The sequence below is a fragment of the Vicugna pacos genome, unplaced genomic scaffold (genome assembly GCF_048564905.1).
Source record: "Vicugna pacos unplaced genomic scaffold, VicPac4 scaffold_104, whole genome shotgun sequence".
Lineage (NCBI taxonomy): Eukaryota > Metazoa > Chordata > Mammalia > Artiodactyla > Camelidae > Vicugna > Vicugna pacos.
This window is the reverse complement of record NW_027328784.1, coordinates 1,617,083-1,640,691: the sequence shown is the minus strand read 5'-3', so window position 1 is coordinate 1,640,691 and position 23,609 is coordinate 1,617,083. Positions and strand designations below refer to the sequence as shown.

Genomic DNA, 23,609 nt, shown 5'->3' with positions numbered 1-23,609 from the left:
GGAGACACATGGGTAGGACAGCACCCTGACACACATGGCACCCCCCATCCCGTGAGACAGAATTGTCGATGCTCAGCTGACCCGATGTAGACTGCGGTGCTAAACCTGAGCATGTTTAGTTATCCTGGTGGCTATGAAAATACAGACTACCAGTCGCTACCTCTGGAGACTCTGAGGGTGTGCACCCCAGAATTCTGCATTTTAAGAAGCACTTTAACGAATCCTGATGAAGAGATCTGAGTGTCCCACGGAGAAACACTGGTGTGCGAGGCACCAATATTGAGGATTCTCAGGGAACGATGTCTTTTTAGGATGGTCCATGGGCCCTCACTTTAGACTTTTGCCTTGGGTTTAATTGTATGTGTTCAGAAGTGATGTCTTTCAATTCCAGTGCATGTCAGCATGCTCTGTGCAGGGATTTACTCTCAGTAGATGGCAAAAACTATGATTCTTCAGGTCACCGAGCTACACTGTGAACGATATTTTATTTTGGTTTTCTTTGTAGCAATGCAGAGTCTCCCGAGAAGAGATTTAGACTCAACAGCTTTGTGTCAGACTTTGGAAGACCGCTGCTGCCCAAGGTGTTCTCTGGCAGTGCAATGACGAATCTAGGTCCCTCTTTCACTGCTACATCAATGAAGTGGACCACTTGGACAAGGCCAAAGCTGGTATCGCTACCATAGCCCTTTACAGTGTTATTCGGCTCCAGGAAGCCATCAGATGCAGCAGGTGGCCAGAGGAGGAGCCGAACAGACTCATGAAATGTGACATCCCCAACTTTATCAACACGGACCAGAACTCTGCCTTTGTGGAAGATGATTTCCTGATTTTGTAACTACCGATTGTTCTAGAAAATAAGCCAGTTGCCCAGAACTCACACAAAGACTTGAATTGAGAAACGTGCTTTCTCAGGTATCTTTCTGAAGATGTGAAGTCTGTCTTTGTATGGAAGGAAGTCCCCTTTCACAAAACTGAATGTGTTTGTGTCTGAGAGAGGGAAATGGAGACAGAAAGACGAAGAAGCAGAAGAGAGCCCCCTCAGAAGAGATCTAGTTAAGGTGAGTTTTTGTGCCTTTAAAAAACATTTGGGGTTTTAGGGGGAACAAAGTATTTACACTGTCTTATTCTCCTCATTGGAAACCTTGGCCCCGTCGTCAGAGTCAGCGGCCTTGAACGGGGGTTGCACGCTGCGTTTCATCTGGCACTGCCACTTCCACGCTCTGCCTTTAGCACGTTGCTTTGCCTGTCAGGGTTGCCACCCTTTTAACTGTAAGGTGAGGAGTCTGGAGTAGATGATCCACCCCAGCTCTGCTGTTTTGCAAATTTCTGATTTCGTATTCGGATGAGTCTGGGATACACCCAGAGCAGTATAAACCAGGCCCTACCTCCTGCCTATTGCTGGGGCATCCCTCAGGTCTGTGCCTTCTACTCAACCCTTTACTGAGCCCAGCTTTTGTCAGGAGCCCAAGTGCCTACCGGGATGGCAGGGGACTTGTCTTTCGTGGTCACGGTGGCCAAGAATTCTATTGGTGTGCTGAAACAACTCTTCTGAGATCCTCCACCCACCCCTGCTCAAACCTAATGACAGCACTACGGTTCCTTTCCTAGGAGGAGAATCAATCCATGGTGCATTTTATGACAATCCTGTCCCCAGGGATGCACGGAAGTTTATCAGCTGAGTGAGGGGAGGTGCCTCTGTGTCCCTGTATCTCTGTCTGCTGACAGTTCGCTGCCACCGGCTACTGAACAAGAAAAGTGCTATTCACCATGTTGTGTGTTTTCCAAATGTGTAGGTGATGGTCTTGTGGCTCGTGCGTGGGCTTTGATTTGGGATGGTGAAGGGCTTATAAATACCTCATCAACATGTATTCGAGGTGGCCTGGTGCCACACAGATTTGATTCATGAAGGCATCAAGCCTGCACACTGGTTTGGAAACAACTTGGTTTTGATCATTCACACTGCATGCATGACTCGCTGCTAATCTCTGGGTGGTTTTTTCATTTCAGATTTATTCACCCCATGTCTTGCTTAAGCTGAAAAATACATTTATTTCACCAGAATATTCTCTGATTCTTTGTTTACACACATCCAGTTTTTTTAATTCCTTTAAAAATGATTCTGTGTTTATAATGCCTCCTAATTTCTATCATCTCTATGTTGCCAGTGGCCTGAGACATGCACCAGATTTGATGCCGGAACAGTTCCACCAAAAGAAATCCCTTTGCCGTAATATCTTTTGAGGAAAATATTATTCTTTAAGGCTCTAACAGTAAATCGTAGAAGAAAGCATGGAACATTTCTTGTAGTTAATACATGTTCATGCGAAAAGAAATGATATTTTCATTAAACAATGTTGATTTTAATAACTTTTACAAATGTGAACATTATTATTCATAATTTAAGTAACCAGATAAAACCACAGTTATTTATTATGAAGATTGAAAACTATTTACACGGTCTCTTAATTAGAAGTAGCTTTATTAGAAGACTGAAGGGTATTTAAAAGATGGAAAAATACCCATGATGACACCATCATTTTTATTAACTAAATATCAAGAACTGTGCAGGGATAAGATTTAACCCTCTGCAAACTGCCAAGTTAGCATGAGGTAGTTTGTGGATGCTGCCAGAGGACAGGACACTCCCCCAGGATCAGAGACAAAGGACTTCCTGCCAGCACAGCAGGCAGCCTGTGGTTCAAGTTCATATTGGTTCCTGAGTTCCTTTCCTATTGCTGTTGTAACAAAGGACCACAGACTCAGTGGCTTAAAGCAATACACATTCATCTTCTCACTGTTCTAGGGTGCAGTAGTGCAAAGTCAATGTCAGTGGGCTAAAACCAACGAGTGGCCAAGGCTAAGTTCCACACCGAGGCTCTTGGGAGGGATTCGTCATCCTACCTTTCCCAGCTTGCAGAGGTGCTCACACTCCTTGGCCCAGGGCCCTGTGTCACTGTGACCTCTGCTGCCACTTTACATCTCTGTCTCTGACTATATAGATATAGAGGAAGAGTCTTCTACATCTGGTATGGACCCTTTTTCCTACATGGACATTGTATCCCTATTTATGTGCAGATGAAAACCCCTTCCCTCCAGGGTGCGGTGGCATCAGCTCACAAGATGACCACTCTGGGCTTTAAGTGTCCTCTTTGTTTTGTCATCAGGGAACTTCTCTCTCCATAGTTAGCTCTGTGTTAATTTGTTGTTATATTTTACCCAGAATTACTGAAAGTTTTACTTAAAAGGGATCCTAATTAGCTCTGTTTACCTGTTTCCAGAGCTGAAAGCTTCAGTTCTAGAGTATCAGTTTGATTTTTCCTAGAAATACATTCCAGTATATTTCTCTGGTGAAAGTCTCTACCCTGTTATCTATTGTCCCATCATTTCCTTATTTTCTTGAATATATTAAAAGTATTTTATAGCCTTTATTGGTAACTCTGATGCCTACATCACCTGGGGTTTGCATCCTTTGTCTAATGCTCCTTATTCTCATGTTATCTGTCATATAGTCTGGACATGTTGCATGTCTAGAAATTCTTTATTACATGGCAGACATTGCAAATGAAAAATCCATGTTATCTTCCGTGAGAGCTTTTCTACCTTCCCGTTAGGCAGACAGTGTGAGGGACTGATCATGTCACTCCAATCAGGCGCTGAGGTGGATCAGGACTAAAGTGCCTTTTTTCTTAAAACAGCTTTGAGGTATACTTGGCAAAATAATTTTCACACGTTTAAAGTGTACAGCTTAATACGTTTTGACGTAAGTATATCCCCAAGGAACCATGACCACACTCAAGACAGTGAACATACCCATCACCCACAAAGCTTCTCTCCTGACTTTTGTTGTCCCTCCCTCCCTCCCCGTCTCTTCTCCTGGGAACCATTGATCTGCTTTCTATCACAACATATTGGTTTGCATTTTCAAGATCCTTATATGAATGGATTCATGCAGTATCTACTCTATGTTGTCTGACTTCTTTCATTCAGTGTAATTATTTTGAGAATCATCTGTGTTGCTGTATTAATAGCTTGTTTGTCTTATAGTAGAGTATTGTTTAGTGCTGAGATTTTACTGAAGAGTTTATTGTGAGCAGTGTTTGTATAGACCATCATTTCTTTCTGCATTTACTTCTTGATGGATGCATGGGTTATTTACAACTTGTGCTATTATAAATAAAATAGCAGTGAATATTTGGTTACAAGTCTTTGTATGGACATATGCTTTTCCTTTCTAAAGCACCAGATGAGGAATGTCTGGATTATATGGTACACAGGTGTTTACCTTTTTAAAAGAATCTGTTAAAGACTTTTCCAAAATGGTTGTACTATTGTAAATTCCTCGTGGTGTGTATCAGTTCTGGTTGCTCTACTTCCTTGCCAGCACCTTGTAAGGTCAGTCTTTCTAACTGTATTCATTCTAGTATGTATGTGAACTAGTATCTCACTGTGGTTTTTAAAAGTATTTCTCTAATGACTAATGACACCTTTAATCAGCATCTTTTCATATGCTTATTATCCATCTGGATATCTTTACTGAAGTGTGTTTTCTGGCCTCATTCATTCAGGTGTTTGAATTATTATTGAATTTTGAGACCTCTTTATTCTGGATCAGATACAATGAGAGAACTTTATCAGATATATGATCTGCAAATAGCTTCTGTCTATGGCTTGTCTTTTCATTTGCTTAGCAGTGTTTAGAAGAGCATTGAAGAGTCTTCATGTTCATAAAGTTCACTCTATCAGTTTCTTTTTAAAATAGATGATACTTTTGGTGTCATAGCAAAGAAAAATTTGCCAAACCCAAGGCCATAAACCTTAAGCCTATGCTTGTTCTCCTAGCTGTTTTATAGTTTTAGATTTCCTATTAAGATCTATGATCCATTTTGAGGTAAATTTTGTATATTTTGTGAGGTGTGGATCAAAGTTCATTTTTTTTTTTTTTTGCGTATCACGATCTAATTGTTCCAGCACTACATGCTGAAAAGATCCTTTCTCCACAGCATCCTTTTTGAGAATCAATTGTCTGTATAAGTCTTGGTTTAGTTCTGAACATTCTATTGTGTTCCATTATTCTATTTTTCTGTTTTACACCAACATCATAATTTCTGATTACTGTAGCTTTATAAAAAAAGTTTGAAAATCAGATAGTGCAAGTCTTCCAACTTTGTTTTTCTTGTTCAAAGTTGTTTTGGATTTTTGGGATCCTTTGAATTTTTATACGAATTATAGAATAAGTTTTTAAATTCCTTACATCCTGTTCTGCCAAAATTCCACCCATGTCTTTGGCCGTCTCCAAAGCCACATTTTCTGAAGAAGTCTCTCTAGATCCCAGGTGAAAGGAATTTCTCTTTCGTCTGTGCTCAAATCACATTTGATATTATTTGATTACATTTAATCATATTTGCCTGTATGTACTTGTCTGACCTTTCCAGCCATTTAGTAAATCTCAAAAGATTAGGAATCTTGACTTGGTTCCCTCTGTGTGCTGAGAAACTAGTTCTATGCTTTGCAGGAGTGAGCCCTGCAGTAAGAGGTATCTGCAGCACACATCTAGCTCATTGCTTGAATATTGTCAAGGAATTCTGCAGATTTAGAATTGTTTATTGATTGTTGTCTCCAAGACGGCTCAGTCTTTTTTATTTCTATTGCTACTGCTGCAGTTTCAAAGAACAATGGGCTAGTTATTTTCCAAATATCAAATCATACTCTAATTGTGTTGTCACGCAAATTATGTGCTGCTGTGTCTTAACAACCTGCTTAGTGTTCACAGGCTCCTTCACTCATGGAAAATTTGGGAGAATGTCGTATCCTTAGAGATAGCAATGCTGTCTTTGGCGACCTGAGCAGCAGTATCTGAATTCACTCCTGCTGTTTTTCCAGTGTCCCCTCTAGACCTCCTCCAGCCCTCCATGGGGGGCCCTGCAGTTCTGCCCTAGAAAAGCCTGTTGCTTCTCAGGAAGACTTCCCTATGAAACATAACCATGTCCTTCTTGTGGGGACATTCAGTCCAGAGACCTGAAAGCAGGGGAAAATATTTAGCCTGCTTTTGGTAGAACCTAAATTCTTCCATACTTGTTAGAAGCAATTTCAATGAGGAAACTGTTTTGGCATCTAACAAATCAGCATAAATGACTGATGAGGAAGATCAGCTTCCCCATCCCACTCAGTCGTCATGTTGATGTGACACACACATTGGCAAACATTTTCTCCTGTGAGCAACGTAAAGTTCAAGACGTTATGAATGGCTTTTTGTTTTTATTTCTTAGTCTTTCCACATTCACTGTGTCTCGTGAGATTATATGAATCCTGCTTATTTTCAGCCCAGCACTAAACTTTTTAAAAGGATCACGTGTTTAAAAGGCTAGTGGACAATTTTTTAGAAGACAGAAACCCTTAAATTTTGGTCCCAGAGTTGAATCTTGGTTAGTGGTGAATGAAAATTCCCGTTAAAATTTTAAATTCAGTGATATAAAGTCTTAAAAATAGTTAAATATTAGTCAATTTCATTAAACACTATAAGAGTTATTTACCTTTAAGCCTGTTTCTGGGGCAATTTTGCAATGATTCCCTCCCCTTATCGATTCCCTCTTTATCAGAATCCTTGAGAGGCCCCTGTCATCATTGTCAGTATCATCATCATCATCATGGAACTGATTCTTCTGGAAGATTCTAGGAAAATAAAGAGATGGACGGGATTATGTGTAGGTCAGTGTGTGCATATACAATAAGAACAGCTGTCAGACATTAGATGCAAGATACCCATTTCATTTAGGGGAGAATGTGGTCATGAAATCCTGATGTGGTGAATGAAGGAAGCGGTGGGAACAGGATAGTCAATGGAAAGGAGGAGGAAGTGAGTGAATTGGAGAGCATAGATCCTTGGTTAGTTGATCAGCACATTGGTGAGAACGAGGGGAGTGTGATGGCAGAATCATGTCCCTCCCCGGCCACAGGGTAGCCACCTGTGACATGTTACTGTACATGGCAAAAGGGATGACAGATATTTTAGGATTAAAAATCTTAGAGGATTTCTGTCTCCTAAATTGTCTATTAGTTAGCCTTTAAACCCATGATACATTATTATAGATTAGTGCAGGGGCACAAATAAAAAGGATTCATATAATCTCACCAGACAAACTGAATGTAGAAAGGATAAGGAAGAAAAACAAAAAGTCACTTATAAGTGCCTTGAACCATAAATTGCTCATGAGGAAATGTTACACAAGGTGAATGTCACAGCCACATACATACTGCCTGAGTGGGATGGGACAAGGGGATCCTGAGATGAGACAATAGGGTGAGTAGTCTGGATTGTCCAGGTGGGCTGAATGTAATCACAGGGGTCCTTAAAATGGAGGATATTTCCCAGCTGAGTTTAAAATCAGAGGGAGGTGTAGCGATGGAGCAATGTTCAGAAAGGCTGCTGACCATGAAAATGGAGGAAGTTGAGGGGCACAAGCTAAGGAAGGTGGGTGACCTCTGTAAACTGGAAAAAAAAAAAGGAAACATTCTCTTCTAGACCCTCTAGAAGGAAGGAACCCTGCTGGTATCTTGAATTTATCCCAATGAGAACTGTGTTGGATCTCTGACATCCACAGCCATAAGCTAATAAGTCTGTGCTGGTTTAAGCTATTAAGCTTATGGGAATTTGTTACAGTGGTAATAGGAAAATAACATAGTGAGTGGTAGTGTAAGGGATTAAAGGTCTAGGATTGGGTGTGGAGAGAATTCTGACATTTACACCTAAAAACAACCAGGTGAAGGGGGAAGGTGTTTTAAGGAAGACCTACCTGGCAGGGCTGTCAAGCAGACTGGAGTGAGCGAATCCTTGGAGTTAGAGGAATCAATTAAACCTCACAAGGAAAATAAGAAATAAAATGTAGCAGGGCTTCAGTGTTAGTAGATGTAGGAATGGAAATGGGCAGAGAGATATAAACATTATTTTGAAATTAGCTACAGGTTTGATGACTGCATGTTTGGGAGAGTTAGCCGATGTGTGGACTGAATGCATCCCCTCAAAATCCATATGTCGAAACCTCATCTCCCAGGGTGATGATATAGGGATGCGGGGCCTTTGGGAGGTGATTAGTAGGATAAAATGAGGTCATGAGAGTATTGCCCTCATGAATGGTATTAGTGTTCTTATACAGGGCCCCAAAGTGCTTGCTTCTCTCTCCTCTCTGGGCCATGAAGATAGTGGGAAGACAGCCATCTTCGAGCTGGCAATCCTCTCCCAGATACATTGACCTTGAAAGCCTCAGCCTCCAAACCATAAGGAATATGCTGGTTGTTTAAGCCACCCGACACACGGTAATTTGTTACAGAATCCCAGACTGACGAAGACAGTGGAGAATGCCACTGTGTTTTGCACTGATTGCCTGGAGAATGCTGAAACCCAGGGAAGTGGGCAGCACAGACGTTTACTCATTTAATCCTGCCAACACTGTAGGGGATAGAGTCTACATTTTCCTCGCTATTTAAAAGGTAAGGAAAAGAGGCACAAACAATAACAATGACAACGACAACAACAACAACAACAGCAACAATAATTTGTCCAAGATTCACACAGAACTCCCTGGAGGGAGAGTGAGAATTAATACTTATGCAGGCTGGCCCCAGAGCCCCTGCTCATAACTACTAAGTCAGATCACCTTGCTTATTTAATCAGTTTTTTTCAACTGTGATATGAGTGTACTGTGTCCAGTAACTTATAATTTCAAAATACCTCACTGTAAGGGAAACATTAGTCGCAGGCATTACAACCCACAGAAAGCTAGACATACAAAAATAACTTGTTAAGGCAAGATAACCAATAATGTTTTTAAATATTATACCTGCTGACCCTTTGCAATAAAGTGTTTATTTATAATTCTGTCTGGCTACAGAATAACATCATAATCCTGCATGTGGCTGGTGGCTCCCGTGTTGGACAGCACGGGTCTAGAGAATTTAAATGACTTGCCCAGCCTTGCCCAGGAAGCTCGTGGTGGGATCAGAGCTATAGTCTGGGACTGTTCCTTCCTATCCAAGTCCCTCATGGAAGTTTAGAAGCTTCTCCTTTGGTGCCCAGCTGTCTATCCTTACTTATGACATCTTGTCAGGTGCCCCGGCCTGCTCCTGAACATCAGCCAGAACCCACTTCTGCTCTTTTTTGGCCAGGTAATACCTTCTAGCAACTTCCATTGCCTTCTTGGCATCAGTTTTTACATGGAAGGGTAGTGGCTAGAGAAGGAAATGTGTCCACATGACAGGTTTTTCATAAATAAAGTAGGAGTGGTCAAGAGAAGAAAACCTCAGGAATACGAGTGGAAGCAGGTCATTTAATATACCAAATGCGTACTTTCAATGTATGTTTGTGTTTCCGAGTCCACGCTTGTTCTACTCGTGCATTATAGGCCAACACATCAGGAGACAAGGATTTGGGGCAAGAAATAGCAGCTTTAATTTGTAAAGCCAGTGGAGAAGATGGTAGACCAATGTCCTGGAGAACCATCATCCCAAGTCAGAATTCAGGCTCTTCTTATATTAAAAAGGGGAAGCGGGAATGCTTGGTTGATGCAAACTTGGTGTATGAATTCTTTGTTTTTAGAATCCTTTGTTCTTGCAGCTCTTCACCTGGGTCAGATCCGTGTAAACCTCCAACAAGCAAATGTTATTTTCTATTCTGTATCTTGTTATCTTTATACGAATGGAAAAGTGATAATATCCTTCAAAGTCAGAGCCTTGAGAATAGGGTCTCCTGTATATTTCAGGATCTAGGCAACATTGTTTCACAAAAGGTGCAGAAACAGCAAGACTAAGCCTAGGAAACAGGGCACAGGTTTAAAGTCAAAGGAACAGATCTAATATGGAGTCAGATTTGTTCTTTCCTATTTCAGTAGTGCCATGGAGAAGGCACTGTGGGCAGCTTTCTGTAGGGTCCTGGAGGCTTTCTCTCTCAGCCTCTGTGCGCCTCTATTGAAAACCCGTCATCGCTATCTGGCCTGCTGGAAAACCAGTCCGCCTGTTTTGCCCTGAAGTTGTGTTCTGTTTATAACTCATCTCTACTCCTTGGAAAAAAACTCAATAAAAACTCAGTTGGTTTCCCACCAGCCCTGAGCAGGGGTGAGGGATAGCATGTTATTATTTTATAAAAAAATATATAAAAAAGTTTTAAAACAGCACTGGGCACATAGGAGAGAGACAATCAATGCTTCCTGGCTTAAATCGAAAATGATGACTCAGTGAGTCTATGGCTGCTGTATTTGCTGAACTAGTTACTCCTTTGCTCCATTACACATTTATTTTAACTGAAAAAGAAATATATGCATATGGTTAAAAAAATTCAAACAGAGCAAAAAATACTCAAGTGAAAGGAGTTTTCCCTCATCCTCTGTTCTTACACGCCTCCCTGGAGATGCCAATGTTTACAATCCTTTGTGTGCTTTTCCAGATATGCTATGCAAGTTCCCACCAATGTATGTAAATTCCTTTAAAGTTTTACTTATTTTTAACTTTAAGGGATTTAAATCCTCAAGTGGCTTCTGCCACAGTAATAGAAAAGAAGAAATCTGACTCCATATTAGATCTGTTCCTTTGACTTTAACCCTGTGCTCTGTCTCCTAGGCTTCTTCTTGCTTGTAAAACAATGTTGCCTAGAGCCTAAAATATACAGGAGAGCCTATTCTGAAGGCTCTGACCTTTAAGGGTATTTAACACTTTTCCAATCATATAAAGATAACACGTTGCAGAATAGAAAATAACGTTTGTTTTGTTGGAGGTTTACAGGGATCTGACCCAGGGAGATAGCTGCAAGAACAAAGGATTCTAACAAGAAGGAATTCCTACACCAAGAAGTTTGCAAAAACCAAGCACATAGGAAAGCAGCCTGAATTCTGACTTGGGGAGATGGTTTTCCAGGACATTAGTTTGCCATCTAGGTCTACAGAAACTTGCTATTCCATGCCCCAACACTTGGTCTCCCAACTTACTGGCCTGTCCTGCACTGAGGAGAATGAATTTGGACTCAATAACACTTCTACCTACCTAGCAAGTTGGACACTGGGACTGAGGGCAGCTCTCCCACACACAGGGGCCTACGGTGAGCCCTTGATTATTCCCCGAGGTTGGGGTGTGGTTTACCCAGGAGGGATGGGGACTCTACACCAACACTCAGGCAGTCTGCTCCTTCTGGGGCTCTGACATTTTACCTCCCGCTCCCTGCCAGCCCAACATTTGGGACAGTGGAGCTAAGGCAGAGATCGTGCCTGCCTGTTTCCCAGCGTGTAAAAGGGGAATATGTACTCTTCCCAAGGTAGTTCTGAGAAACAACACCTGCGGGTGCTTGGTTCCCTGAGCAACAGTAAACCTAGCTCCTTGTGGGGGCAACGGGTATGATACCCGTAGGGTTTCTGCAGAGACCTTAGCTGGAGGGCTGGGCCAGGGACGTAAAATATGAGCTGTGGGCAATGACGGGTAAGAGAAGGGTGTATAGGCAGGACTGCTGCCTCCTTCGGGGTGCCACAAGAGGTAAAACGCTTTCTCCCCATCTCTGTTACTCCCCTCCCAATTCCAGATAACTGCCTTCCCTCTGCTCCTCCTGTCCATGTGTCTCCCTCCACTTTTCCCCGCCTCCCCTCCTCCTCCCCTATTCTCCCTCCCTCGGTTCCCCTTCTCTCTCAGGACCCAGAGCGGATCGCTGGCCCTCCTGCGCATGCGCAGTTGCTGCCAGCTGGACCGCGGGTTGGAAGCTCCAGCTCCGAGCCGGGGATCGGCCCCAATGGCTTCTCAGCTCTGTCGCCCTGTAGGCCTTTGGCTACTGCCTGGGGCCGGGGCCTCTGGCTGTGGAAGTGCAAGGTGAGGGGATATCGGGAAAGGGGTGAGGCGGCTGCGGGAGGGCGGTCGGCGTGTCACAGCCCCCCAGGGCACCAGTCAGCGTGTGTTCAGCTGGATTGCTCGGGCCAGACCCCTCTGCCCGCGCCACCTGCCCCGGCGCCCCGGCCACAGCTGTCCAGGGCCAGGTGTGCCCCTGCCGCCTCTTGGCCCAGCCGGGCTCCCCTCAGTCCGCGGCTGGCGTCCGCTTCCCCTCTCCCGCCCGCGAGTCCTCCCCTCCCGGGCTTCCTCTCCTAGGCCGCCGACCCGTCCCCACCACTGGGCGGGCTGTGTCCCGGGCGGGCGGGGTCTGCACACCCGGACGGGGCGGGCGGCTTGGGCTGGGGCTGGGGCTGGCCTCCGAGCGGGGCTGCAGCCCGCGTCCCCCACCCCGCTCTCCCTGCCCCGCGACCCCGGGGCTGCCTTCCTCTCCCTTTCCCGATCCCTGAGGTCCAGATTAGCGGCGTGGGCGCTGCTCCCCAGGCTGAGAGCCCGCGGCTGTAACTCCCAGCTTCTCCTGGTGGAGTCGGGAAAAGGGAGCGGCAGTGCTGAGGGAGCTTCTGTCTCCTTGATCAGGATTTCTGCCCCAGGTAAGTACCTTGAACACTTTCAGGTGTTATGATGGCGGTGCTTGTTGATGTCACATGTTTTTATACTGAGAGGGATTACAGTGGTGAAAGCAGGGCTTGGTTCAGTTAAAAATGAGCTGAAGGCATGAGGCTGTCTCATCCTCCATCATTCACTCTCCCAGGGTGAAACGTGAGACCGTCGATCTTAAAAAGATACTTATAGTCCCTAACTAGTCCAGCCCAGCTATTGTGTGTTAACAGGAACAGCACAACCTGAGGCGTTGGAGACCCAGGGACATTGCACTCCTAAAGAGCTCCTGGCAAAATCTGGTTTGTTTTGTTTTTTTTGTTTGTTTGTTTTACTTAAATTGTGGGACAGACTAGTAGTATAGAGGGAAAAATAATTGGCAAGAAGGATTTTTTCATATAACAGCTTTATTGTGATATTGTTCACACACCATGAAGTCCACCCACTTGAATGTTACAATTCAGCAGCTTTTAGCATATTCACATTTGTGCAACCATTATTATTCCAGAACGTTTTCATCACATCAGAAAGACCAGTTGAAATGCATGACCTATCCACCCCTTCCCAGTGGTGGTTCTAAAGAAGTTTCTTGGCTGTTCCTGACCATAAATTAACTTGTTACATTCCATGAAATATCTGGGAGGAATTCTAATCAGAATTGCAATGAATCTGTCTATCAAAGCAGGAAGAATTAATGTCTTTATGGCATAAACTTCTTCTACACATGAATATATCTGGGACCCTATCTTTTCATCTGTCCAGAGCCAGGCCTATGGGAAATCCTCATTAATTCTTGGGTTTGTGAATGATGAGATTCAATACATCATTAGATGCAACTGTAGCCTTTCACTGAAGAGAAAAGTAACCTCGTAGAAGCCAAGTGATTCTCTGATGGTTAGAATGAGTGACCGCCAGTGCTGGAGTATTCGAGTGGACTTGGTGCTTGCAGAGTTCTCCACCACCTACAGCTAAGGGGATTACCGTGTTCTTTTACTTTTTTTTTTATGGCGTTGCTTTTATTTTTACTTATTATATAAAATTATTTTTTATTGAAGTGTTGTAAATTTACCATGTTAGCTTCAGATGTACAGCAGAGATTCAGTTATAAGCTTATGCATATGTATATAAATGTTTTTCAGATTGTTTTTAGTACAACTCATTACAAGAAATTGAAAATAGTACCCTGTGCTATATAGTAGGTCCTTGTCATTTATTTTATATTTATTAATGTGTATCTGTTAATCCTCCCTTTCCTGCCTGCTAACAACAGTTTGCTTTCTATGTCCATGAGTCTATTTCTAGCAGCACCGTTTTTGCTAGCAATATATGCTGGTTGGCTCTTTTCTGTTTCAGTAGTTCCATCTTATGTGTGGGCGTTTTTCTTCTGGTGGGCCTGTGTGTGGTTTGCACACGTGATAATAGAGATCTGTATTTGGGAGAACTCCAGGCCTCGTGTAGTCCCTCGTATGGAGTGCCCACTGAACTGATGCTTGAACTTGGAAAAAAACAGTAAATGTTGGAATTTCCACAATGGTTGAGACTTCCAGGTTTCTATAACCTCTTTAGCCCACCTAAATTTTGGCTGCACCCAATACTGGATAATTTGGTGGAACTTCATGGTATGGTGGTGTAGAGACAGGGCCTTGTATGCTTCTTCTCTTTCCTTTTTCTAACAATCATTTTCCTGGGCCTTCCAGGTACTCCCCCAGAAGGGCCCAGGGCTGGCTTGGTGCTGCACTGAGGCAATATTTGTTAATAAGTACCTTTCCTCATCTCTTCTGAGCCTCCATTTCCTTCTCTGCACAATGAGGGCTTAGACTAGATAAGTGCTTTTCAGTTTCTTTTAAAGCCATATTTCCTTTGAGAAACAGAAAATTCAAATCTCTCCACCCATCACAACCCTTTAGATTTTGACACGTCCTCCAAGGAGTCACATAGCTCTTTGTGGTAAATTGACGTGATTGTGATTCCACGTGGCACAGAAAAGACTCTTCAGAGATTTATTGCAGGGAGAGGGCAGGAAAGGGGCAGTATGTCACACTTTCTTGTGTGAGCACTGGAGCAAAGGCTTGGGTTTAAATACAGTGTCTGATGTGGCAACTCTCTAATCTTGCACAATGTGATAAACCTCTATCCCTAGCTTCTTAATGTGTCAAGTTGGGGTGGTAATGTTTTAAGGCTTTTGTGAAACATTATACACATAAGCCATTTGTGTCTCGGTAGATACAAGACCTGCTAGAGAGTCGGAATTTCTTTAAAAATACATATATATTGTCCACATCACTCTGTCTGTGTGTATTTTGAAGTTCCTGGAGGGTGAGGGTTGAGTGTAATGTCCATCGTGGGACAGGTGGCCCATGGGTCTGTGTGCCTCAGATTGCCCCCTCCTCCCCAGTCCTCTTCCTCTCAGTCCAGGATGAAGTTCCCTAGTAGATTTACACACAGGTCTTGTGGAAATGGCTTTTCATTTTATTGTTTCACCAAAGAGGGTTGCCATCATGATCTCTGTGGTCAGGTTTTGGTGACCTGAAGGCTATGCAATTGGGGATTTCTATTTTATAAAAAGAAAAAAAATTACAAATACAAAATTAGACCTAGGTTGGTGGCAGGGGCTTTTGAAAGTGGGGACCATTAGCTTTTTCAGCTTCAGGTACAGTGGCCTCTGGCCACGAGGACACATCCTCATGCTCTGAATTTGGAGGGACCAGTGGGTTCAGTGGGAATATTTACTGAGTGCATCTCATGGGCTGCGCATTGTCTTATTTGTACTGTGTGTTCCTTATTTGAGACGGTGAGCTGATTTAAACTCAATAGCCTCTTTAAAATAATAGACTTTTTATTTTTAGATGTAATGTAGATTCCCATGTAGTTGTAAGAGATAATATGGAGAGGGCCTATGGACTCTTTGCCCAATTTTCTTTAATAGTTCCATCTTGCAAAGTTGGGGTACTATTCATTCGTGACTCACTAACCCTTTTAGGTTTGTGTTATTGCCCTCATTTCTATTTATGAATAAACTGGTGTTGAGAGAAGCACACAGGTCTGCCCAGGTCACCCACGTGGTTAGTGAAGATTTGGGTGGAACGTGGGCTTGGCATTTCCAAGCAGTACCATTATGATGGTCTGTGGCAGGGAGCAGCATTCACTTTGCTTGTTTATTCATTCATTCAACAAACATTTATTGAATAAACTCTGTGGGTCAGATGCTTTCATAGGGTTATCTGATTCTTCAGCAGTATGGAGAATCAGGTAATGTTTTCTTTTTCTTTTTTTTTTTAATATGAGAAAAATATCTCTGAGAGGTTATAATCTCCCCAAAGGAAAAATAGCTCATAAATGAGGGATAGTACATTTGTACAGTTCCTTCTTCTTATGCAGGTGGTACCCTAGGCATTTTACATTTGCAAACTTCCATAATCCAGATATATTCTTGCAAGGCAAGTTTTTTTTTAATTGAAGTATAGTCAAGTTTACAATGTTGTGTCAATTGCAAGGTGGGTTTTTTTGAAATTTGAATGGAGAAAATATTTTTTGAGGGGGTTAATTAAGTCTATTTATTTGTTTCATTTTTCTAAAATGAGGTACTGAGGATTGAGCCTAGGTCCTTGAACATGCTAAGCACGTGCTCTACCACTGAACTGTACCCTCCTCCCCAAAGCAAGTTTTCTTACCCATTATTCTGCACCTTAGGAGTTCAAATAAATTGGCGTTGAAATCCAGATATTTTGATCCTACTATGGTTCTTTGCATTATATCCTGCTGAGGGGTGGGGAAGCAGTTCCTTTATTCATTCATTTATTCAGCAGTTTTGAGCACCGACTTTGCATCAGGGCCTGCCTAGGTGCTTGGAAACAGAAAACAAGAAATGATCCTTTTCTGCAGGGGATGGAAGCCTAGACCAAAAGCTGGGTAATGTGATCTGAGCTTCAGTAGCCATGTGCAGACGCTGAGGACAAAATTATCCCCGATTTGCTTGGACTTCCCTTGCCTTCTGGCTGGTGCACACCAGGTCGCCTCATCCCAGTGAGGCCCGCAGCCCACAGCACAGTGTGTACATCGATTTACCCTCCCTTCTCGGCAGGGCCTGCAACATGAACGCCCCTGACTACGGGCAGTGCGCTGAGGACCACCAGACTCTCCCGATTGTGGTCCAACCCGTGGGGATCATCTTAGAGAATTTCTTTTGCATCTATAATGGAATCTCCTTGGTGAGCCAGATCAGACCGTGCGGCTCCCAGTGGGCACTCTGTATCTACTATAGGTATCTCTATGTGCCCGAGAATGGATGGAGTGACTTCCAGACCCACCGCAATGTCATGGGCCTTGTCACCATTACTGACTGCCTCTTGGCCAAGACCTTCTAGAAGCTCCATGCACAGAGGAGCTGTATGGCACCACGCTCTACGACTCTCAGCTCTTTGTCTTTGTGCTGTATGGGGAGGTGGCCGAGCAGCCGCACACCGACGTGGCCTTCAATCTACGAGGACTGCAGGGTGGTGGAGAAGAGGATCGACGACTTCACTGAGTCACTCTTCATCTTGCCCAAGTCCAAGTGGCTGGATGGGGACCCCGAAAATTCTGGGGAGAAGACCCCCCTCCTCTACATCCTATTTGAGAAGGAGGACTTCGTGGGACTGGACACAGACAGCAGGCAAGTCAACCTGAAGGCCGGGCCACCCTGGCTGTGTGACAGATTGCTTCCCTACATCCAGAATGGGATCATCAAGGAGGAGGGCTTTCTTGTAGCCAAGGCGGGAAGGAGGTGTAGCCCGCTGGTTTTCAGACGTTTAAAACTAAATCCGCCTTTGTTTCAGAGAGATCCTTTTAGGGTTAGTGTGGACACTTACTCCCCCTTTTCAGCCAGGACACTTGGGGGGACCCCTGGAGTTGCTGTCCAATAGAGTAGCCACAGCTACTGTTGTTAGTAGTGCTGGGGAGGAGGCCGGTCTGAGCTGAGATGTGCTGTAGGTCAAATGCACATCAGACGCTGAAACTTGTCTAGTAAAAAGAATATAAACTATCTTGTTACTTTCTATATTGATTACACGTCAAAATGATAGTATTTTACATACAGTAGAATAAGTAAGGTCTGTTCTTAAAATCAGTTACTTGGTTTTTTTTTGTTACATTTTAAACGTGGCAACTGGGAAACGTTATTTACATGACTCTCATTTCATTCCTGTTGGACAGCCTGTCCTGGGACAGTTTCATCCCTTTGCTTATAAATGAGACTCTGAATCCCGAGACGCAGAACGAGGTGCTGGTTGAGCTCAGGGTGGAGCCGATGTCTCCTGCCTCCCAGGCCCAGCACCAGCACGGCTCAGGCCCTCTCCCCTGCCTGACAGCCACCATGCCAAGTTAGGACATCAGAAACACTGCCAGGGGCTTCCGAATTAGCTCCTTACGCAGGGAAAGGCGTGTCACGGTGTATGGGACACAGCAGGGAAAAATTCGTCCTCACTTTGTCCCTGTGATTAGGTCAAAGGCCCCACTCTGCCTTGGAAGTGCAGACGATCACTTCTGGGCTGCCTAACCCCTCACCCTCTACTATGTTTCCCTGTGTATCTTTCAAGCTGTCCCTCGGGCAGAAGAGGGTGAGACGTCTTTGCCGAGAGGTGGTCCCCCTTTACTGGGGAGAGTGAGGTGAGCTGTGTCCCCCCGACCTACGGCCTCGGGCCTTGAGTCTGGAGAGCGCTCATGGCGGTCCCACAGGTGACAGTCGGAGGACATGGCACGTGCTGCCGGGCCCGCTGTGCAGGAGGGGCTCTGTGATTCTCTGTGATTCTAAGGTCAGATTCTACTTTCTTGTTGTTGGTAAGATGGAGGAGAAGATGCCAGAGAATTGATAAAAAGAAAATCCACACCAGTCCTGTGAATGACAGACACAGGGGATCCGTGTCCCACCTGCGTGTGGTGCCTGGCGGGCTCTGGAATAATTTTCACTTCCTCCCCGGATATTCCTCTATGGCTTAAGGAAGGGGAGAGGCATGTCGTGGCCATGATCTGTACTTGTCCTCACAGGGCCCTGTGATCTACATGCCCACACTACACTTCTGCTCCTTGGAGATGAGGTGTCAGGTTTAGGAAACTGGGCACTGCTGAGGGCATAGCTGCCAGAACCGTGCTACACCAAGGCTGGCTCCGTTCACCTCACCTGTCACCTCCTGTTGAGTCCTAAGGCGTCATTCAAGGTAGGTGCATCGGTGCAATGAAAGCAGGGACCTCCTTCACCCCCTGGACAGACTGGTGGGTGATCAGTGGAAGCCTGGAGCCCTGCCCCAGCCCCACGCCAGTGCCTCCTATTTTGTCATAGGAGGCACTGGTGACATTTTTGCTCAGCAACTGCTTGGCTCTGATTCTGCAGAGCCAACAGAGAATGCCAGCTTGTTTTTGCCTTTTGAAGTCTGCCCTTGGGATTTGGCAGAGTAGCTGGATGTGTGCTTAGCCCATAGTGGTTGACACTGTCACCATTGTTTACCCAGAACCTCGTGTACCAGGCATGGCTGCCGGCATCAAAATACAGCAGCGCATTAAACCTCCCTCCTGGTGGGTCTGTCTGTTCTGGTACCATAAGGGCTCAGCCAGCATCTGAACGTCAGTGAGATAACGTGGCCAGTGAGCTCGGGTCAAGCACGTTCTCCTCCAGTGACTTTTACTCCATTGTTGCTTTTACTATTACACAGTCATTAATTTTTTAAACAATGCTTTGGTTCAGGAGCAGAACCTAATTCTCCCCTGTTCCTCTTGGTGGGAGTGAGTAAAGTTGTCCAGCTTGAAATGCGACCACATTTTGTAGCTCAAAAGCTGTCTACACGCATCTAGGTGAAGTTTTGGTTTGGGGCGCTGACCACGTTGGGGTCCCCCGGCACCATCGCTTCCCTCAGGCCCCTGCCTCCCCTGGATCAGGAGGTGAGGGTGGGTCTCACCGTCCCTGCGTCCCTGTCCTCATCACACTGACGTAATTTCTTGTAAATGCTGTCAAAGTCATTTTTGTTCTCGTGTGTTTCTAATTTTGGCTGTTCCTCTATTCCTTTTTCTATTTTCCTTTTTCCCTTATACCACCCCGTGAGCTTGTTGTTGGGTCTGAAAATGTGGGCTGTGCACACCCTGCATTGGAATAGCCAAATCGCCCTCTGTGCCGTCTCCATCGCTATAAAAAGCAAAAACTTAACAGTTGCCATGATTCGTATATTATCCTAGTCATCTTATTTTCTACTTTTTTGGAATTTTTGCTATGTTAGCACATCACCCACTGGAGTTTGATATATGTTAAAGTCCTTGCTTTGAGGAACCTGTTAGTTCGTCCTTATATTTGGTAACAAATGCTCTCTTACTAATTTTGTTTATTTGTTTTGAAGAAGTGAGATGCGAATTGATTTAGGCGGCTGCTGAGGGATTTTTTCATGGAGTATTTAAACTTGGAAAGTCAAATTCTGCAGCACCTTCCTTGATTCTGGCTTTTACACAAACGTGCTCGGCACATGGTTCCTGGCTGTCGCTGTGTGACGTGCGTGACGGCGCTTCCTGGCCGGCGGTCACTGGTGAGGAAGTGGCCGGCTCGGGGGTGAGCAGCTGCAGGGGACGCTGTTGGAGGAAGCAGTCACCGGTTTTTTGTTTTTTGGTTTTTTTTTTTGCATTCACCTTCCCAGTGCCATTTACTTTATTTGCATTCATAGAGGGGCAGGAGCGGGCCTAAAACCATGCCACTCTTTTGTTCCCTTTATGAGGCTGGTTTTTCTAAGTATCAGGAAAACATTGCCTTGTCCTAAGTAACTGGTTCACTTGGATCTGGTGGACACAGGGACCGCTAAAGGGGACCGTAGCTTCCTCTCTGCTTCAGCCAGTGGGCATTCAGAGCCGGGTCTGTGGTTTGCCTCAGCAGCCGTGCAGGCCTCCCTGCACCGGCCTTTACTTTTACCCCTTTTTGGCAGTAAATAGCTGACTCTGTGTCTGTTGCAGCTGATGTCCACCACTGACGGCCGTGTGGTTATTTTGCGGTAGTGAGTCTCCAACACCCCTGTCAGCCGTGAAGGGACCTTGCATTCTCACCCCGACCCTGGTTCATCTCACCCAGGGAAAGGGCTTGGCCACCACCGTCATGCTGGACATGAGGCCTTGTTTCTCCTTTCATGCTCTGGTCCAAATGTGGACACTTCATCCTTCACTGACTTGGTCTCGCTTGAGACAGTCCAGACTTTCTGAAAGAGTCCATCACATTCTGGGGGGGAACAGAACAGAAGTAAGAGTCGCAAGTAGGAGTCTAGGCTGTCTGGGTTGGCAAATGCAGGCTGGGATCTGTGATGGCCGGTCTGTGCCCTGGAAACTGGCCTTTCCCGTGGCTCCCGAGAGAAAAGGGGTCGGAGCGAGAACAGACTTGCCTGGGTTCCTACCATCCTCATCTGCTCACTGACAGGAGTGTCAGCTAACTAGGAGCTCCCCCAGACCTCGGGCCCTTCAAACCTCAGATCACGGGCGATCCTTGAGTCCCTTCTTCTGGTCCTTCTTTGTGAGAATCCAGTGCCTTCTGAGGTGACTGGCAGCAGGAGATGCCTCCCCCTCCAGGGAACTCCCTTCGGAGGACTGTGACTCAGTGCACCTTGCTGTGAGCTTGTGGGTTTCCATCGTGCTCCCTGCAGAACCAGACTTGAGACTGGCTTAGCGACAGAAATAACAAGACTGATTCCAGGGCAGGGCCAGGTGGAGGGAACAGTGGAAATTGAATGTGACCTCAAACACCTAGGTGGGTGCTGGGGCTGTTACTAAAATGGGGAGCCTGGGAGGTACCTACCAGGAATCGAAGTCTAGAGTAAATGGTGGACATAAGGCCTTTTTTTTGACATATGGCATTTTTAAGATGCCATTTGTCATCCAAGTTAGGACTTCCAAGAGGCACTCGTGTCTATGAGCCTGGGGCTCAGGTGAAGGAGCCGGACTAGAGATACACATTGGGATTCGTCATTCTTAGCTGGTGTTCACAGCCGTGCAAGTGGATCAGCTCATCTCAAGAGGTGCAGACTGTGTCTGAGTGGGGGCAGGGCTGTGCCTGGTTTGGAGGAAAGCCCGGACCATGCAGCTTTGGTGTGTCAGTCAGCGGCGTTTGTGATTTTCAGAGCAATGGCATTTATCCTTAAGGTTCTGGGGGGTGGGCAGGGCCACACAGGAAGAAATCTGAAGAGAGGGTTTTGGCCACGTGTGCGCGTCTTGGGACGATCCAGAGGCTGCAGGGTCCAGAAGGGGAAACTCCTCAGAAGCTGGAGTCAGAGTGGGGAGTTGGGAGAATGTAGTCACACTCTCCTGTGATGAAGGGAGGGAGGCCTAGGGAGTCCGCACCCTAGCGGACTCTCTTTCCCACGAACAAAAGGCAATCAGACAGAAGATTTGAGGTAAGAAGGGATGGGCTTTGGGAGAGGAGCCAACCTGGAGAACGGTGGTTGAACAATTCTTGAATAGTCTCCCTGAAACATAGAGTTAAAAAAACCCAGACTCTTAAGAATATTGATAGTGACTGGGGAGGAGGCAGTTGTTTTTCTGACCTCCTAAGGGTAAGGTATGTATCCGGGGATATACAGAAGAATCGGGCAGTCTGTTCCTGGGGCTTCACCCTTACCAGGGGGAGCAGTGCAAGTTTAAAGGGGCAGAAGGGCAGCGGAGGGAAACTAGCCAGGTCCCGTGTCACGTACCAGTCGGCCGCCCTACTTGCGTGTTGCATTCACATCCATGCCTCCCAAGTGGGCGGTGGCAGCCCCGTTTTGAAGATTGGGAAGCCTCCTCAGAGGTTTAAGGAATTGGTTCATTTAGCAGCTAGTAAATGCTGTAGCAGGATTCCAGCAGGGCCTTGTCAGACTTCAAGGGCATGTTCTCTCTACTAATTCCGGTTGTACCTGAAATGGTGAAGTGAGTCAGTTTCGGAGCCTTTCAGAGAAAGTACGCTTTAAGTGCCTCAGGACTGTTGCACAAAGCTCAGTGTTCTTTCATGGTTCGGAACCACCGCAGTGCTTTTTGCCCCACAGATGTAAGGTCTTACTCCTTTGACGATGGCGTGGTTGTAAATGACATACAGGTGCAAAACCACACTTAGCAGCTTCTGAAGGGAAACTCTCCTGTTCTCCCTTGATCGGCTTTCTTCCACGGGATGTAACTGTGCTGCAGCTAAGGCCTGAGCTTTCCGTATGGAGTGAGGGTTTGATATCCAAATTTAGCATAAAACAGTCAGATGGAGAAAATCGAAGATGACAGTATATTTTGGGGTTTCATTAGACAAGACATACTATCTGTTAATGGCTCATAAAGCTAATGAAATTGAGTACAGAACATTGCATTTCTTACTTTCTACTGAGAGCTGTCTTCCAACATAAGGTTCTCTGCTTTGGAACTTCAGCTCAGCCACTAGGGCGCCTGTCATTGTGTTGGTGTGATTGCATTTACACAGTGCATGTAATCTGGGCTTCCTTAGCCCCAAACACTCCAGTGCAGAATCATAGGCTGTAGCCATCACTTAGTTATACAAATACTTCTAAAACTATATGATACCAAAAAAAATAAATAAATAAAAATAAAGAGAGAGAGGGAGATTGCCTTTATCAAAGTTCCTTTGGATTTTAACTGCAAAGTGTGGTTGAGCAGCTCTGATTTCCTTTGGATATGAATATATACATTTCTTTGCATGTAACTTGGATTTCAGGCTTGAACACCAAGCTCTTGTTTTCCATGAGCCACAAAAATCATAGCCAAATGACACACGTATGAAACAGTTTATTCTTTTTATCTGAGACAGAATCCTTGAATTTGGGACTTGAGCTGCGACTTTCCTGTTTGCTCTTCCCACCCCTCTTGTCACCTCACTCCTTTTTCCCACGTGGCCTCCAAGAGGTCATGGTCTCATAGGAGCAGGTGGACAAATACCAGTTGGTCGCCAAGCAGTGCTGCTGTAGATGGAGCCCAGCCAAGAGCTAAAGGACATCATCAGGGAGGACTTCCTGGAAGAAATTGGCTCTACATTCAGTTCTGAGGACAGAGTAAGAGTCAGCCAGGGGAAGGAATCAAGAGGGTGACTCAGGTGGCAGGAGCAGCCCGGGTAGAGGCCTGGAGGCTTGTGGGGTGGGGACTCAGGGAGACTGCCCTGTGTGGTCCAGGGTGGTGGGTGACCCTGCTTTGAAGGACAC

General features: G+C 45.2%; 1 protein-coding gene across 1 annotated transcript in view; it reads left to right on the top strand.

The window, feature by feature from the left end:
* Positions 1-8,353: 8,353 nt before the first annotated feature.
* LOC140694798 (uncharacterized) overlaps positions 8,354-23,609 on the top strand; it is a 28,474-nt gene continuing 13,218 nt past the window's right edge. The window contains exons 1-4 of the mRNA XM_072957860.1: positions 8,354-8,484; positions 10,760-11,080; positions 11,555-11,835; positions 12,362-12,440. Of these exons, the coding sequence (XP_072813961.1) occupies positions 10,888-11,080; positions 11,555-11,835; positions 12,362-12,440 (553 nt within the window). The 5' untranslated portion in view covers positions 8,354-8,484; positions 10,760-10,887. The remainder of the gene's footprint in view (positions 8,485-10,759; positions 11,081-11,554; positions 11,836-12,361; positions 12,441-23,609) is intronic.